This window comes from Oscarella lobularis, chromosome 11 (genome assembly GCF_947507565.1).
Source record: "Oscarella lobularis chromosome 11, ooOscLobu1.1, whole genome shotgun sequence".
In the NCBI taxonomy this organism is placed as follows: Eukaryota; Metazoa; Porifera; class Homoscleromorpha; order Homosclerophorida; family Oscarellidae; genus Oscarella; species Oscarella lobularis.
Genome location: NC_089185.1, coordinates 1057040 through 1073013, shown reverse-complemented (window position 1 = coordinate 1073013; position 15974 = coordinate 1057040). Strand labels below are relative to the sequence as shown.

General features: G+C 50.1%; 1 protein-coding gene across 1 annotated transcript in view; it reads left to right on the top strand.

Annotated features, from left to right (window-relative positions):
* The window catches only part of LOC136193387 (uncharacterized), a 36279-nt gene that overhangs the window by 16562 nt on the left and 3743 nt on the right, over positions 1 to 15974 (top strand). Inside the window, exon 8 of the mRNA XM_065982280.1 lies at positions 1 to 15974. This exon is cut by the window's left edge and continues 13835 nt beyond it. Within this exon, the coding sequence (XP_065838352.1) occupies positions 1 to 15974 (15974 nt within the window).

Genomic DNA, 15974 nt, shown 5'->3' with positions numbered 1-15974 from the left:
TCACACGTACACGGCTGGAAATATGGGCACGGTTAGCGTGAACCAACTCCGTCGGTATGACGGTACGACGAGAGTGGCATATCAGAGCGGTCAAGTGCAGTCATCTCTTCTTTTATCGAACAGCCGTGAAGAAGTCATCACTGAGCATCAGTCAATTGCGTATAGCATCGATTCGAAAATTCTGAAGAAAACGGCAGTGGCGTACATTTTTGACGCTATTGCTACCGGACGTACCAGCATCAACATTAGTTTTTCTGGCCTACAAGAAATTTTGCCTCTTACCGTTACCGATCTGTCGCCTTTGCGGGTAACGAGCATCGGGAGCGTAACTGGTAGCGGTGGCTTGGTGCTGAGCGGTGGAACTCCAACATTTAGCGGAGAAAAAGGAAGCAGTGAGCATCTTGCTGTAGAAGTGACGTTCAACGACGGCACATCTCATCCTAATCTCTTCCCAAACAACAAGGCTGTCTTTCCGGGTCTGATAATGTTTTCTCCTCCTGACCAAGTGACTGCAAGTAGTGACGGAGAGCTTACGATTTTGAGCAACTCGGATAAAGCTGTTGATTTGAAAATCACGGCAAATGGTAGTTCTGCGGAAAAGACAATCAGTTTTGCAGCCAACTTGCTTCCTTCTTTGGGTGACGTTGATATTGGAGAAAGAGACGGACCGCCTATTGTAGCTCAGTCTGCTGGAGCAGATTTTAGAATTCCGGTCCATCTCAACATTCAAGGAAAAGTACTTGGTGCAGTCGAAATATTGATAAAATACCCTGCGGATCTGCTAGAAGTTCAGTCGGTAGCTACGGGAACAGATTGGCCAGGCGGAATTTTCATTTCAACGATCAACACTCCTCCAGGAGAACTTCGGTTCGGAGGCTCAGCCAGCAAATCGACAGCGGGAACAAACTTCTGGCAAATTGCAGTTATCAATTTTAAAGCCAAAGCAAGCGGTTTGGCAAAGATTGAAAGTACGGTAACTACACTCTCTGAGTACGGCGCTAGCGTCGTAACGATTGGTGATGCCGTGCCGAGGGCTGCCGTGGCTGGTAACGTGAACGTTGAGATTACTGGAGGAGTTGGCAAACGCTCTATAGACTTTGTTGTCCACCGCACAAAGCAGTCTCGCATGCGGCGAGCAGCAGTCCGCTGCTCTTCTCCGCCCTGTGATTGCCTCAGCGGTCGTGATACAGGTGATGCGAATGGTGACTGTGTATTCGACGTCAACGACGTTTTATTTACTTCTGTGTACGTGGCCGAAAAAGCGTTGGGTTTTGCGACTGCGACTGGCAACGCTCTTAAGAATTTGAATCAAGTGCAACTGGATGCTATGGATCCCGATTTGAATGGAGAAATTGACTTGGAAGATGCTCTGTATTTGGCCAAAGTCAATTTCGGTCTTCTGCGATTTGTCACTGGACTCGTCATTCTTCCCGTCGACGGAGCTGGGTCGGATTGTAAGATTACGATCAATGCGACTCTTTATGACAAAGGCGATGTCATTCCAAACGAACAGCAAACATTCCTCTTCGTAGATATCGGAAATACCAACAGCACCTTCCAATCTGAATTTGACGATACGACTTTGGAAACGGGGACATTTCCTGTAGTTACGGGATCTCGCAGTGGACTTCACGGCGGCTGGTGGAAGGCGAAACACATCGGCAATGGGGTCTATCAGGTCCGCACAGATCCTCCACCGATCGCCTTCAAGAAAATTGGTCTCAGTCTGGTCGTTGTTACTTTGGACGGTAGACTCCAGTATTCGGCAAGTCGATCAAGCCCCTTATTTGGGTCATTAGTTGCACCGTTCGAGTTTGCTAAATTGGACAACAACCTACCGTTGACAAGCGGTCAGGTTGCAAACGTTTTCTCATCGAACGGTTACAATCCCTTGAAATCGTTTGATAGTACCATCAAAGCAACGGACTGTTTCAACAACTTCGATCCCGTTTTCAAGGAAAGAGTTTACGAAAATCACTGGGCCGAAAGTCAGTCTATTGGAACTGTTCTATTTACCGTCTCAGCGAGCGACCAAGACCCTCTTGCCAGCGGAAAAATCAGGTTCTCTATTTCGAGTCCGACGGTGACGCCTGGCACGGTTGCCGTCGATCCTATAAACGGAACTGTAACACTTGAAAAGAAATTGGATTTTGAGACAGCTGTTCGCTACAGTGCCATTGTCGCGGCTACGGACCAGGGGCCCCACATACCTGGTCGTCGAACAAGCACTGTTGCAGTTATTATTGACGTTGACGAAGAGAACGACAATGCTCCCGTCTTCACTGAACCTTACGGCTACAACGAGACGATTAGCGAAGATCATGACGTTTCTAAGTCTGTCATTACTGTGCGAGCGAGAGATGCTGATCGGCAACTTCTGAGCGATGGGAAGACGAACCCGAACCAAGTCATTCGATACAAAATCCTCAGCGGCAATCCACGAGATTCGTTCACCGATGTGTCGCAATTTAGCATTGGCGAAACTAGCGGAATCATTGCTCTTGGTCGAACGCTTAATCGCGAGGTTCAAAGTTTTTTTGATTTGGTCATTGAAGCGAGAGACTTGGGCACTGTTTCTCAGAAAACAGTCGTCCACGTTCGCTTGACGATTTCCGACGTTAACGACAACATTCCCGTTTTTGAAAAGAAAGACATTTACTTGAACGTTCCAGAAAAGACAGCGGTCGGCTCCATTCTCACCAAGGTCAACGTTTCGGATATCGATGCCGGCGCCAACGGCGAATTCAACATCAGCATGCTGTATCAGGAAGAGGACGATGTCCGCGTGACGGGATTTTTCAGCATTGACGCCAAGTCCGGAGATTTGAAACTTCTTAAGAAATTGGATCGCGAAAGTCACACGAAATATTTCATTTCTTTGGTGGCGTACGATTTCGGCACGGGGCTTCCGCCGAATCTCATTCCCGACGCCCAAAAAGGATTCGGAGAAGTGCACATAACCGTTTGCGATTCCAACGATCACACGCCGCAATTTGATCAAAATCTGACGTCATCCGTCGACGTGTCCGAAAACGAAAACGTCTCGTATAGCCTATTCCACTTCAGCGCCTCCGACGACGACGGCGGCAAGTCTTGCGATACCGGATCTGATCGAAACAAGGAAATACGCTTTTCTATCGTCGAGGGAGATCCCCAAAAGCAATTCGCAATTGATCCTATTAGCGGAGAAGTAACGATCGCTTCGACTCTTAATCGCGAAAAGCTCGACAACTACGAACTGACTATTGCGGCGACGGATCTCGGGGTGCCTGCGAGAAATACGACGGTTAAGCTTAGCGTCACCGTGCTCGATTATAACGATAATCCACCGGTGTTCAACAAGACCTCTTACACATTCAACGTTTCCGAAAGCGTCGACAGCGTGGCGGCTAACGGAACCGTAAAAGCTTTTACCGTTCTTGTTCTTTCGACTACGGACGCCGATATAGACCGAAATGCTGAAGTGACGTATAGTGTGAGCGGAGGAGGATTTGATTTTGCTGTTGTTGAAGGAAATAGACTGGTCGTCAATCGGACGCTAAACAGAGAACTCATTTCCCGGTACAACCTGATCGTCACTGCTCGAGATCATGGCGTTCCTTCTCTTTCAGCTACAGCGAACGTTGACGTTTTCATTGACGACAAGAATGACAATAATCCGATATTTAATCCTGCGTCGTACAAGAGCACGATCAATGAGACGGATCCTATAAATACTTTCGTCGTTCAGGTGACGGCGACAGATCTGGATGTCGGCATCAATGGAAAAGTCAGCTATTCCATAAACGAGAAGAAAAGCGACCACAACGGAAAATTCAAAATCGATCCTGTGAATGGAAAAATCACTGTCGCCGTCAAGTCCCTTTGTCGCGACGGAGATGTTACGGAAACGATACAAGTTGTTGCACAAGACGGCGCTGTTCCAGCTCGCTCGTCATCCGCCACAGTGACTATCGTCACAAAAGACGTCAATCTGCACGCGCCGAAGTTCAGTCGAGAGTACGCTCCGACAGTGTCTGACAACGCGTCGCCCGGCACGAGCTTGGCGATGGTGACGGCTACAGATGACGACACGTGTCACCAGTCACTGGAGTACGCTATTGTGCCCGGCAATGATACGGATCGGTTTAGCATTGACAAATTGTCCGGTCTTCTCACCATCGCTAAAGTGCTCAACCGAGACTTCCGTCCTGCGTACACCATCAACGTTTCGGCGACCGACACCGGTTCTCCGACTCGTCTTGTCGGCTACACGAGAGTAGTTGTTGTCGTTGGAGCCTATATCCCGCTGTCGTTCTCCACGGTTGGTGCCGGGTTTCCTCAAGGCGTTGTATCGCAACGTCGCTCCGGTGGTCCTCCGTACGCCTACTCTCAAAACGTGAGTCTCTTTCAGAATTTGGCCGCTGGAAAAACGTCCGAAATCGAGTTCAAAGTCGGCGATTTCTCTACGAAATACGAACTTTTGGCCAGAACAGAACCAGCGACGTCTGTACGTGGAATTTTGATTACGACCGATGTTTTTTCGGATAGTCGAGAGGTGTCTGTACTCCTGCAAGTCAGCTCGACCAACAAAGGATCCGGAGGCGTCGCTTCTCAAACCGTCTACGTCAGCGTCGTCCCCAATGCCGAATTAAACGCAACGGGAGCCGTTCGTGTCAGTGGAAGTTGTGAAAGTCAACCATCTGACGGCACTTGCCTTGCAACAGTCACACTGCCTCTTTCTTGGTTCAGCGTTTCCGCACTCAACGGTTCGAATTCGGCCGTCGCTCTTCACATCGGACTTGACGATAAGACGAGTGACGGGCAAATCTCGGCGAAATTGACCGTTCACGGTGACGAGCGAGAGCCAGTTGCCGGCGGAAACGTTCTCGTCAAACTGCCCTACAGATCGCTCTATCCCGGAGAACTCTTTCAAGTCGATGTTCTCGCGAACGCTTATCGTCCAATCACGACTTTTACAATAGTCTGCGAGTCCGACACGAACGTCGCCGTTGAACAATCAGTTGCATACGACACCTCGCAATGGAGCATAGCGTCCTATTTTGATGGCGTAAACAAGACTACGATCGATGGAACGTCTAAGGAACCGAACGACGAAAGTCTGCTGTCGAACTACGAGAAATTGTTCACTCTCAACGTTCGAGTAGTCACGGGAGCCGTGGCGAAATCTGGAACGTTTAGGTGCAGCGCCGTCGTTCTAAGCAACGTTTATGATCTCAGCGTTTACAGTGGACCAGCGAACCATTTGTATCGAGACTCTCCTCCGTCTGCACCGCTTGGTATTCTGCACATCGCCAAAGAATTTCTCGTAGATATAATCGCTTATGCCGATCACTCGACGCTGATTAATACGGCCGCCTTGACAGGAATCCAGGAAGAATTTTCGCTGTCTGTTCCGGGCATCAACAGCTTGGGTCGTGTCACTCTGTTGTCAACGGCGAAATTTACCTGTAGTTCGCCGAAAACTGACGTCATCAAGGTCAAATCGGACTGCAGTGCTATTTATTTTGACGGCACAGAAACGTCTGGAAATGTGTCCGTTTCTATCGACATCAAATTCAATGACGACAAAATGTACTCAACAACTTTAGCATTCCGCGTCTTTTATCCAAAAGACGCGACGATCAGCGCGTCGGACAGCAAACTCAGTCTCGTTCGAGGCTGGTTCGGCGGCGATGGCTGCACGAACGAGTGGCAAAGAGCGACGGCCGAAGTTTCTGCCGTTTTCTCTGACGGAGCGACGGATTTCAACGTGCGAGTAAGCGATTTAGTGCGCAGCTTGTTGGTGCCTAATCCCGCCAACATTGTGACCGTCGACAATGGAGTGGCGACGCCAGGGCGGATAGGCACCTTTCGCTTCCAATTTACGCGCGGCGACGGCAAAATCTTTGAATCGTCCGACGTCATCGTCGATAACTCGATCGTCGACGTGGTTGCCCTGAACGTTTACTCGGTCGACGACGTAGTCGTTGAATCCGTCGTTGATCAGACGGGAAAGAAACTAGTGAATGAAATCAATAGCGATTCGGTCGTTCAGGTAACGGCTTTGGTCTCCCAAGAGGTTTCCTACTACGACGCAGTCGCCTACGTCTCTGTCGCCGCCGCGACCAACGACGGCGTTCGCCTGCCGCTGACGTCAGCGCTCGGCGCTACTTTAGAATCAACCAACACGAGCGTCGTCACGGTCAAGGCATCTACATTGTCGTTCCAATCAGGGGGAGCTGACGGAAAGGGCCACTACTTGAAAGTAACGTGGAAGCCGCCCTCCTGCTCTTCTTCGACTCTCAGCACTGGCACGGGTTTTGTTTCCGTCAAGCTCGACCGTTCTCCCGACGTTGTTGTCGAAGTCGATAATGCAGTGCTAACGCCGTCGTCTGATATTTCGGTGCAAAATGGACTTTCGTTCCCCACGTCGGCAACTCTTAAAGTCTTCCTGTCGTACAAGAACGCAGACTCGGAGGAAGTCCGTCGGGAAGACGTCACCGTCGACGCTCGCACTCGCTACGACACCTCGTCGGCAACGGACCTTTTCACCTTCGCAAAAGTCGGCAGCGTGTATCAAATCACTCCGAATAAGACGGCTGGAAGTGCTACTATCAAAATAAGTTTTGCTCACCTTCGATCGACTGCCATGCAAAAAATAACGATTGTGACCACTCAGGAAGTGGCTGTGAGAGCTCATCCTTATCCGACCTATGATGGTTCGACGCAGAAAGATATACACGCGCTCTACAAGGCTAGCGCTGGTTTGGATTATAGGGAGGCTCTCGTGGAGGCGAAGCTGCTTCTGAAGGATTCCAATGGTACTACTCACAAGGAGTTCGACATTTCTACGCATGCTGATACAGAGTATCAAATCGTTGATCCTATAACGAAATTCACTCGAGTCAGCGACGTTATTGAAATCGGTGGCGGTTCTCAACCGAAAAATCATATTCAAAGAGCGGCGAAGGGTAAAGTCGGCGTTACGGTTTATCTCGACGCAGTTTTCAATGGATTGCGAAATACCAAACGATGGAATTTCACCGTGTCGTCTGAATCAGTGGATGTGCTCAAAATTGCTCAATTTTCTCTGCGTTCGGGTGCGTCTACAATTCGAGGAATCAAAGATTCGAGCTTGGATCCTCTTCTCTTGGAGTTCGCATTTGACGACGACGTGACGGTGAATGACTTTTGGAAAGGCGGTGTGTCTCTCTATAAAGCGATCTTCACTATTTCCAACTTGGCCGAGACAAGAGCTGCAATTAGTCTTAACGATATCGATGGAAAACCTAAAATTATTGGAAATTTTCACTCTGATATTGCGATTTTCATTCGTTCAACTGATGCTTCCGCAGCCGCCAGTCAGTTCATTGTGGCCTGCAATCTTGATCCCGATACCGGTGACGTCGATTTGGGCAATCAAGATGGCATTCCCGTTCCGCCGGTGGACGTCGGCGACTCATTTGTCGTTCCTGTACGCGTCAACACTGGAAGCTCGTCCCTCGGAGCGTTGGACATGACGGTTGAATTTAACAGCAGCTTACTTGAAGCGGTCGAAGTAACCGTTGGAGATGACTGGCCAGGTGGTCCTCTCATCTGGTCCATGGAGCCCGATTCCATTCGCCTAGCCGGAGCGACAATTACCGGTGCGATTTCATCCTCGCTTCACATCGCCAACGTTACATTCAGAGCTCTAAAAACGGGACTTGCTAGAATCGGTGGTCAAGTGGACACGTTGTACGATCGAGAATTTGTGTTAGCACCCATTGGGTCACAGACAGACTTCGTTGCAGGCGATGTTGTGGTGGAGATAGGGGACGGTTCGCGGAGGAGACGAAGTGCACCGGACGTCGTTCCGGAACCTCGGCTTCGTCGACAGCGCAGGGCTATCACCAGATGCAACAGTCCTCCGTGCAGCTGTTCTTCTGGGTCCGAATTGGGCGACGTCAATGGCGACTGCGTTCTTGACGTATTGGACTCGCTTCGTATGTTGCAGTACCTGTCGTCGCAACGGCAAGGGTTCCCCGGTCGCGCGGGACCACGATACCAAGCTTTACCGGCGTCGTACGATCTGGATCCGAATAAAGACGGTGTCATCGATTTGGCTGATGCCTATTTCCTAGTAGACGCTCATTTTGGAAGAGCTCATTTTGTGAAAGACATAACTATTCGGCCAGTGCAGGACGATTCTCCGTTCTGCCGTTTTAGAGTCAACATCACAGTTTGGGCAGCTGGAAATATTCCTGTCAACGAGAGTGCGGCCACCGTTTTCGTCGGGGTTGTATCTCAAGGCGCGGATATAGCTACACAGTTCAAGCAGTCGTCTCTGGACGTCGGATCGCTTACCGACTCGAATCTAGTCGACGGTGGGGTGTGGGTTGCAAAATGGATTGCTCCCGGCACTTTCGCTATCCAGTCCGTGTCGGAAATCAAACAAGATCTTGCCAACGTGTTTGTCGTCGTCGTCGCTTCGGGCGGACCAAATACTAACAACGATCGCACAACGATATTCTATCGCGGATCTTCGCCCACCTTCGAGCCGGTCGACGCCTTGATAACGAGCTCGAGAACTGACGCCGTCGCGTTCCGACTGGTTTCTACGCGAGGTTTCGACGCTCTGAGGAGTTTCCGACAGAACTTGACGACAGTTGAATGCACGAACGATCATCCTCCGGTATTTTATCCATCGAATCAAGACCTCTATTTGCCAGAAAACATTAGCGTCGGTACAGAAGTCGTCGATCTCTTCGCCAACGACAGCGACTCGGGCTCCAATGCTCTTTTGTCCTACGGATTCAAAGACGTCGACGGTGGACCGTTCGTTATTAATTCTACGACAGGCGTTATCGCCGTAAACGGGCCCCTCGATCGCGAGACGAGAGCTTTGTACACGGTTGAAGCTTTTGCTGTCGATCGAGGTGTATTCGGAAGCTTGGACGGTTACACAACGATTCGAATTCACGTCACCGACATCAACGACAATGCTCCGGAATTCTCCGCGGGCACCTACCGGCCGCCAGCGGTGTACGAAAATATTCCTATTGGCGATTCTGTGGTACGCGTCTCGGCTACCGACAACGACGCACCGGACAGCCCAAATTCCGAGCTCACCTACAGCTTTGTTTCACCGCAGGAGTACTTCAATATTAATTCGTCGACGGGGGTCGTTTCTGTTGCGAAGAGCTTAGACTACGAAAGCAATACGTCGTACACGTTCGACGTGCGCGTAGTCGACGGCGGAGTTCCGACGTTCAACGACACGGCGACGGTCGTCATTCAAATTCTTCCCTTCAACGATCATGCGCCCATCTGTCGACCTTCCGTCATCGAGGAGCGTATCGCGGAGAACGTCGCCAACGGGACGACGGTCGCTGTTGTGACTGCAACGGATGCCGACGTCGGTGAAGATCACGCTAATATCACGTTCTTGTTCGCGCCCGGTGGCGACGCCGGAGGGAAATTTGCGATACGCAAAGTCAGCAATACGACGGCGGAAATAGTGGCCGTTGCGACTGATTTTAGCAGAGAAGTTGCCTTGTCGTATTCTCTTTCGGTGCTTGCGAGAGACGTCGGGAATCTGGCATGTGCCATCAGTGTGACTTTGAACGTCCTCGAGCCAGCGGACTTTGACTTTTCCATACGAAATGTCGGTTTTCTTATCGGCCAAGTTGGGGCACGTGGAGAAACGCAATTCGTTCAAAGATTCGGTCTTCTAGTCGACGAAAATCCTGGTAATCAAGGTGAAATCGAAGCCACGCTTGGTTCTCAGACAGTCACGGAAAAATTCTCTTCTAAATTGCGATCGCCTTCTCAGTATCAAACCGTTCTCCTTACGAACGAATTGTGGTACGACGACTACAATTCCCAATTCATCGGATCAACGTTCGCCGTTGCCGTACGGCTCTTTGATTCGTCTCACAGTACCAAAGTGGCTAGAACTCGACTTCGTCTCAGAATTACGCCGTCAGGCGGCGGCTCTTCTATTACTGGTCCGTATTGTACGGCGACGGCAAATTCTAACGGTCTCTGCCAAACCAATTCGGAACCTTCACACGTTCAAGTCGCGTCGAATTGGTTTGACACTCACGATTTTGCTACGGTTGAAATAGTTCAATCTGATTTTTCAACGCTGCCTTCGTCTATTCCTCTGGGCACTGTCAAATTGAATCGTCGCGTCGACTGGCAGGCAAATGCCACGGAAAATTCCGCTACAGTCGAAGTGCCGCCTCGATCGTTCTATCGCGGGGAATCGTTTGACGTCAAGATCTACGGATATACCGATTATCGAGTCAAAGCGATAGACTTTACTTTGGAAACGGCAACGTCGAATCTTCGGTTCGGTTCGGTGAAAGGAGTTGATCTCACTTGTACGTCCTCCGCGTCGGGGCGCACTCTTAGTGTCGCTTGTAGTCTACCGACGAGTATTCAACCGCCGTCATCACGTCGAACGAGTCCCGAATATCTGCTTTCTGTCCAAGTCACGGTGGACGGTGGCAGTAATGAAACCGAGGCGATTATTGGATCTGTCACTAGCATGGCGGACATTCGCGCCGATTCCGTTTTGACGAAGAAAACGAGGATGGAGCACGTGGATCGAAATGGGTATCACCTCGGTTCTTCTTCCGAAGCCGATATTTACATTCAGCGCTATCCCGCATCATTGGTGGGCATCCTTCCCTATGCCGAACAATCCGAGTTGGTTAACACGCCTGCTATTGTTGATTCTGAAACTGTAACGACCAACATTACTGTGTCGGGAGTGTACGACGACTACGTTTTCGCCTTGAGATCTTTGCCTGGCGTTCAGGGAGTGAAACCTCTTTCGAGCAACTTGGGCTGCGTTGTCGATCCTACTGGTATTCTCTTGGTGGATTCCAACTGTCAAAATGCGACGTTAAATGGCAATCAAATTCGCGCAGGAGAAGCTACTGTGAACGTCACCGCGGGCGTTTTGAAATCGCAATTGACTTTCCTGGTTTGGTCTCCAGTTCTGCCGGTTACCGTGTCCGTTTCTGATCAGTTCCTCAATCCAGTCAGCCAATGGCTCTCACCGTCTGATTGCAGAAAAGAACAGTACCAGTCAGGAAGAATCGACGTCGAAGTTGTATTTGAGAATGGCATCGGCTCTTCGTTTTCTACGCACATCAAAGAAAGATTGAAGGCTGCACAGATTTCCACTACTAATTCTTTGGTTGCGAGGATCGCCGGCGATGGTGATGTCGTCGGAGTTGGATTGGGGATGGCTAATGTTACTGTAGAGCACGACGGTCGGGTCATCGGTTCGATTCCTATCTCCGTCGTGTCAGACGCTGTCACCGTTTCTTCAATCAGTGCAATCATTTTTACCGGTCTTCGTCTATCTCTTATTCCATCTGTCCCAGACCCGCTCGCTACTTCACAGGCTTCGGTGAGCGTCGAAGACTTGATTTACCAAGAAGGACAAATCGTTCACGTAGCTGCCTTTGCTGTCTTCTCCGACGGAGCACGCACGGAAATAAAAGATGGAGACGGCTTTTACGCCAACTCGACGAATCCCAATGTGGTGGTCGCTACAGCAAGCGATAAATTAGAAGCATACGGAAATGGTGAAGGTGACTACGTTACGGTGCATTGGTGGCCTCCAACTTGCCGCTTAAACGGACAAGGACTTTTGCAGAGCGACATTGCCACTATTAAAGTGGATATACCTCCGCCGTCCGGTGTCGTCGTTGGCGTGGGTTCGGGTAGGATAACGGAGAAGAACAGCCTTCTTCAGAATTTACCTCTTGGACTGCAGCTGAATGTGGACATCACAGTCACGCTTGAGTTTACCGATCCTTCGCCGTTCACGCAAGACATGACAAACGATCCAAGAACCGAGTTCAACCTGACTTTGGCCGACGGTCTTTTTACCATCTCCGATGAAGGAAAACAGCCGAAAGTTGTCGCCAATGGCAATGGAAGAGTCGGCACGGGCTTCCTGGTCGTTCAATTCAAGCACGTCGATGTTGTTAAAATAGTTTCTATTACTGTTGTCGACCTGGTAGACTTGGTGGTCTTCGCTCGTCCTTATCCGGTGTTTCAGGGCTCTGGCAGTTCGACTGAGAACAGCTTGGACTTTATCGGACCTTCTGGTATTCGTCAACAAGCGCAGCTGTTTGCTTCCGCGAATATTACTGATGGCGATTTTCCGGATGTTTCCACGTCGGTCACTTTTCACGTTGTCTCTTCGATCTCCGTTTCGTTCACGGCTCGAGTTTTAACACCAAGCAACGTCGTCGCCGAGACGGGAAATGTGATTATTTCAGCTTCGTTCATGGGCTTGTTGTCCAGCAAAAATGTTACTGTCGTCGTTAGCAGCGCAGTCGTCACTGTTACAGCGGTTGACCCGCTTTATTTGATGGACAACTTATATCAAAGTAGGAAAACTCTATACGGTGGAGTAGGAACGACGGCGAATTTAAACGCAGCCGTCACTTTATCAGACGGAGCGCGTCTTCTTAATATTTTCCATCCCACGAAATATCCAGGTCTTGTCACCGTCAACAGTTCCTATGACTCTGCCATATCCGTCAGTGCAGATGCTGTTGCTACATTGTTTGATAACTACTACAGAGAAGTCGTCCTAACGGCAGGTGCCCAATACGGCCTTCACATCGGAAAATCTGCTTCATTGTCTATTGCTGCCAATCTTGAGGCCGGAGTAGGCGATATGGATCTTGGAAGTCGTTCTGGCGTACCTATTCCCGCTGTCGCAAGACTTGGAGATACCTTCACGGTTGACGTTTTTATTAACACAAACAACCAAGCGTTTGGTGCTCTGGAATTGGAGGTATCTATCGACGATACGGTTTTGGAGGCAACCGATGTGACAGACTTTCCTACTGGTGCATTTGTTGCTCAGTTGAACGATCCACCAAATTTGGTACGCTTTGGCGGTAGTGCGTCGTCGTCCAGCGTTTCAGGCGCCGTCATCAGAGTAGCCAGAATTCGTTTCAAAGTCGTGGCAAACAATTCGACTGTGACGACGCTCACAGGAAGAGTGATCACAATTGGAGAATTCGGTACGAGCAGAGACATCGGAATCAACTCGACATCTATTGCGGGTACAGTGAGCGTTGCAGTTGGGCCCAATGCACGAAAGCGCAGAGATACGACTGGTCTTTCGTCGGATTTGCCGTCTCGAAGTCGGCGCCGTCGTGCAATCGATTGCAGTCGCGTGAGAGGCGATACAAACAACGACGGAAAGTTCGATACATTTGACGTCACAGAAACACTGCAATACGTGACAAAAAGAAATCTGGATGCTTCCTTAGTATCCGGCTATACGCCCAAGCAGCTCCGAGAACTAGACGCCAATTTGGATGATGTGATTGATTCAAACGACGCCTACTTTTTGGCGCAAGTTTACTTCCGTCTCACGCGTTTCCTGACGTCGGTCAGCGTCGTGCCGGTGGAAACGTCGGCCAACTGCACATTGACGATCAACGTTGATATGGTAGACGGAAGTTGCTCGCCTGTGGACGATCAGACGTTTGTCTTCGCTTTGGTATCTCACAAGGACAAGGCAATGGAATTGCAGTGGGTCACATCGCGAATAATCGTCGGCGGAAATTCGGTTCCTATTACGTCGGGACAGACTGGAAATCCATCGGCAGTCGCAACTTCTAAACCATACGGAGGATTTTGGGAAATGATACCGGACGGATCTGGTCGTTTCTCTGTCGAAGTTAGCACGGCAATAAGTTTTGAAGATATCGGCATTAACTTTATTCAATACACTGTCGATCAAAAAGGAAGCACGGACAGTACTCGACAGAAGGTCATGGTTAGCAATGTTACGTCGACGCCGTTTGCCTACACAAGCATCCAGGGAATTGCACTCGACTCGGATCGCCGAGCAGGAATTGGAGCGACAGGCATTATTGTTGGGTCTCAAGGATACAATCCGTTTTGGGTGGCCGATAATATCTATCGGTCAGATTTTTGTCTGTTTAAGAACCGAGTGTACAATGTCACTGTTTCCGAAGACGCTTCGATTGGCACGTCTGTAGTAACTGTCAATCCGGAAGATTCGTCATTCCCACCGGGATCTGAGACGTATAAAATAGTCGACGGAAATTTCTTCGATTCGTTTGGTTTCCGGGCCATTACCAGTGGACAGCTGTTGGTCAGCACGAATCTAGATCGAGAGAACGTCAGTTTCTATTCGATCTTCGTTCAAATTAACGATAGAGACCTCTGGATCGGCTATGCGACTATCAATATCGACGTCACGAATGTGAATGACTTGCCGCCTGCTTTCTCGCAGCCTTACTATTCAGCTCGTTTCAACGAGGACGAAGACGTCGGCTTTTCGGTCATTCAAGTTCAAGCGACGGATCCTGACTTGGCACCCTATCGACCGATCGAATACGCAATCACGGACGGCGATCCAGCCAATCTATTCGCCATCAATTCGAGCACGGGTGACATTTATCTATCCCAGCAAGCAGATCGCGAAAAGCAGGACGAATACAATCTCACGATTACGGCAACAGACGACGACGGCACCGGTCTCTCTAGTACGGTCATCGTCAACGTAATCGTCGTCGACGTGAACGACAACGATCCCATTTTCGACCAACGCTTCTACTCGACCGACATACCGGAGGACGCATCTCCCGGCACGGCCGTACCGGGATTCCGCTTTGTCGTCACCGATGCCGACACCGGCGCCAACGGCGACGTGAAAAAGTTTGTCATCGTCGACGGAAACAATCAATTCCGCATTGATAACGACGGCCGTTTGGTCGTGAACCAGTCCCTCGATCGCGAGAAAGTCGACGAATATTTCTACACCGTGATCGTTTACGACTCCGGCTCTCCGCAGCGATCTTCGAACGCGACCGTGCTCATCCACATTACGGACAAGAACGACAATGCGCCGAAGTTTAGCGAGAAACAATACGACTTCGCAATCAACGTTGACGCGTTGATCGGAACGTCAGTGGGACGAGTGTCTGCCGACGATGCCGACATCGGTATCAATTCTCAAATCGACTTTTCCCTGCGCCAACTACCGTCTTCGTATCCTTTTGCACTGGACCTTCTTACCGGTGTTTTCAGTCTCGAACGCGCTTCGTCGACGTCGAACTGGAAAGTGGGAACGACGTTCGTGGTCGTCGTCAACGCAACGGATCGCGGCAGCGATCCCGAGCAACTTCACAGTTCCGTCGTCGTTTCGATCGTTGTCGTTGAAGCTCATATAGTCAAGCTCAATGCCGGAGACAACGGATTCGTTCTCGGTAGCGTTTTGCGAAGAGGCGAGAATCAATACGCGCAGCAGCTTGGTTATCATCTCAATAAAGCGTCGGGAGAAAGTACCAGTGTGACGGGTAGTTTTGATGCGATATCAGTTGGCGACGCCGACGTATTGGCTATTTCTACCCGCCTTCAACCCATCACGTCCTTGTCGTGCAAACCTCTGCAGGCCATCGTCTATCCGGAACAGCGATCCGTTACCGTATTGGTGCACGGCTACGATTCGAGTTTTTCATCCAGAACAAGTCCGACCGATGTCAAGGTGGCCATTTCTCCATCGGCTCCATTGCAAGTCAAAGACGATCGGGTTTTGTCTGGCACGTGCACGACGAAGTTAGAGGGCTACTGCACCGTCTTGGTTGACAACTTGCCGGAGGCGTGGTTTGATAGCAGTCTTCGACAGCAACCGGCCGGAGAACTAGCAGTCAACGTCGATTTTGGATTTGCGAATGACACCCAGTTGCAGTTTTGTGGAGCCGTGCAAGTCGTACCGCAGCAGGACTGGGAGTCCAAACTTGTATCTGATCTCATGATTGTTGCTCCTATTCGCACATTTTACAAAGGAGATACGGTCGCGCTCACGGTCTATGTTCGTGCCGTCAGCGGTACGGCACAGTACGTCGATGCGGTCATCTTGATGGACGACGACAGTGCTATAGGTCGGACAACAATCGAGTACTCTCCCGGTTGGACTGACTGGGACAATGGAA